The sequence below is a fragment of the Tupaia chinensis genome, unplaced genomic scaffold (assembly GCF_000334495.1).
Source record: "Tupaia chinensis unplaced genomic scaffold, TupChi_1.0 Scaffold142100_1, whole genome shotgun sequence".
NCBI lineage: Eukaryota > Metazoa > Chordata > Mammalia > Scandentia > Tupaiidae > Tupaia > Tupaia belangeri.
In genome coordinates this window covers 1,019,103-1,020,484 of record NW_006201951.1, presented here as the reverse complement: position 1 = coordinate 1,020,484, position 1,382 = coordinate 1,019,103, and the positions used below count along the sequence as shown (strand labels likewise).

Sequence of the window (1,382 nt, the reverse complement as noted above, 5' to 3'; positions counted from 1 at the left end):
TGGGGCGAGCTGGGCGAGGGGCGGGACCTCCTGGGCAGAAAACCATGCCTCGAAGCCCTCCCGGGCAGGCTCTGAGCCGGTCGGTGTGCACGCTGCCCCCAGGTCATCCGCCGGCTGGAGAACAACATCGAGAAGACCACGATCAAGATTACCACGAGCCAGAACATCCGCTTGCTGTATGCCAACCTCCTGGATTACCTGAAGAGAGTGAGCGGTGCCCGCCCACCCAGGCCCAGGGGCCACAATGGGGGGGGTTCTCAGGGCTGGGGGCTCTGTGGGGCCACCCCTCCTCCTGGCAGAGCGGCAGTGCAGGGCAGGAAGTACCGGGAAACAGTCTTCATTAAAGAGCTGTTTCTGCTACAGGGAAAAGCATGCCAGGGGCAGCTCGGAGCCCTTGGGACTTTGTTGCTTGTATTAAACGACTTAGTAGCGTTTTTATTTTGCCGTCCTTTTTTCATTGCCTGGGCCTCTGAGGTTCAGAGGTGGACCCTGCAGCCACAGAAGTCCCCTCACATGTCGCAGGTGGGCACCGCCCTCCCCTGTGATGGTTGTCCTGGCCGGTGGATATGGGTGCTGCCCTGCAGAAGCGGGCGACCCTTTCCCAGAGGCTGAGGACGAAGCCAGGGCGCTGAGAGCAGCAGACCGGGCAGGAAGAGGGGGTGTGGGCAGAGATCATGGGCAGGTGGGGAGCGCAGGGGCAGATACCCTCAGCCCAGGAAGGCAGAGGGAGCCCTGGACAGCTGTGTGGGAGGTGCCCCAAGGACAGGTGGCGTAGGAGGGTGGTGGGTGGCAGGCCCTGTGGCTCAGGCCAACTCAGTGCCTCTCAGCTGGGGAGTCTTGCCCTCCTTGCCACCCCTATGCTGGATGCCCACCTGGAGGCCCGGCCCACCCCTGCACCTCTGCACAGCCCCGACTTGCCTGGTGCCTTCCCCCACCTGGCTGTGCCCTTTTAGAGCCTACACCCCTAAATTCCTGTAATCACCCGTATTTTTAGAAAATGGCTAAGACTGGGACAAGCAAATGGTGTAATGGCTATGTCGCTGGACTCCCATGTAATCAACTGCGGTTCGAGTCCTGGACCCGGTGACTTAAACTCATGCCGGGTGCATATGTGTGCATACTCAAGATCCCAAGAGGAGAATGGAAGAGAAGGGATTGCAGTTTGGCCATCCCCCCTAGGGGGTGATTTCTCGCTTTCTGTCTCTCTGTCTTTCTGTCTTTCTGCCAAGCGCATGCACCCTATAACAAAAACCTCTCACAAAGAAAAAAGAAAAAAAAAAAAAAAAAACAATGGCTAAGATTCTATATTAGGTGCCAGAGCAGAGAAGCTGTGACCTGGGCAGCCAGTGGGGGAGTGGGGGTGGCCAGAGGAATTTCCAATG

At 58.2% G+C, this 1,382-nt stretch overlaps 1 protein-coding gene across 1 annotated transcript in view; it reads left to right on the top strand.

Annotated features, from left to right (window-relative positions):
- CCDC183 (coiled-coil domain containing 183) overlaps window positions 1–1,382 on the top strand; it is a 9,554-nt gene that overhangs the window by 2,619 nt on the left and 5,553 nt on the right. The window contains 1 exon segment of the mRNA XM_006163331.3: window positions 69–207. Coding sequence (XP_006163393.1) covers window positions 69–207 — 139 coding nt within the window.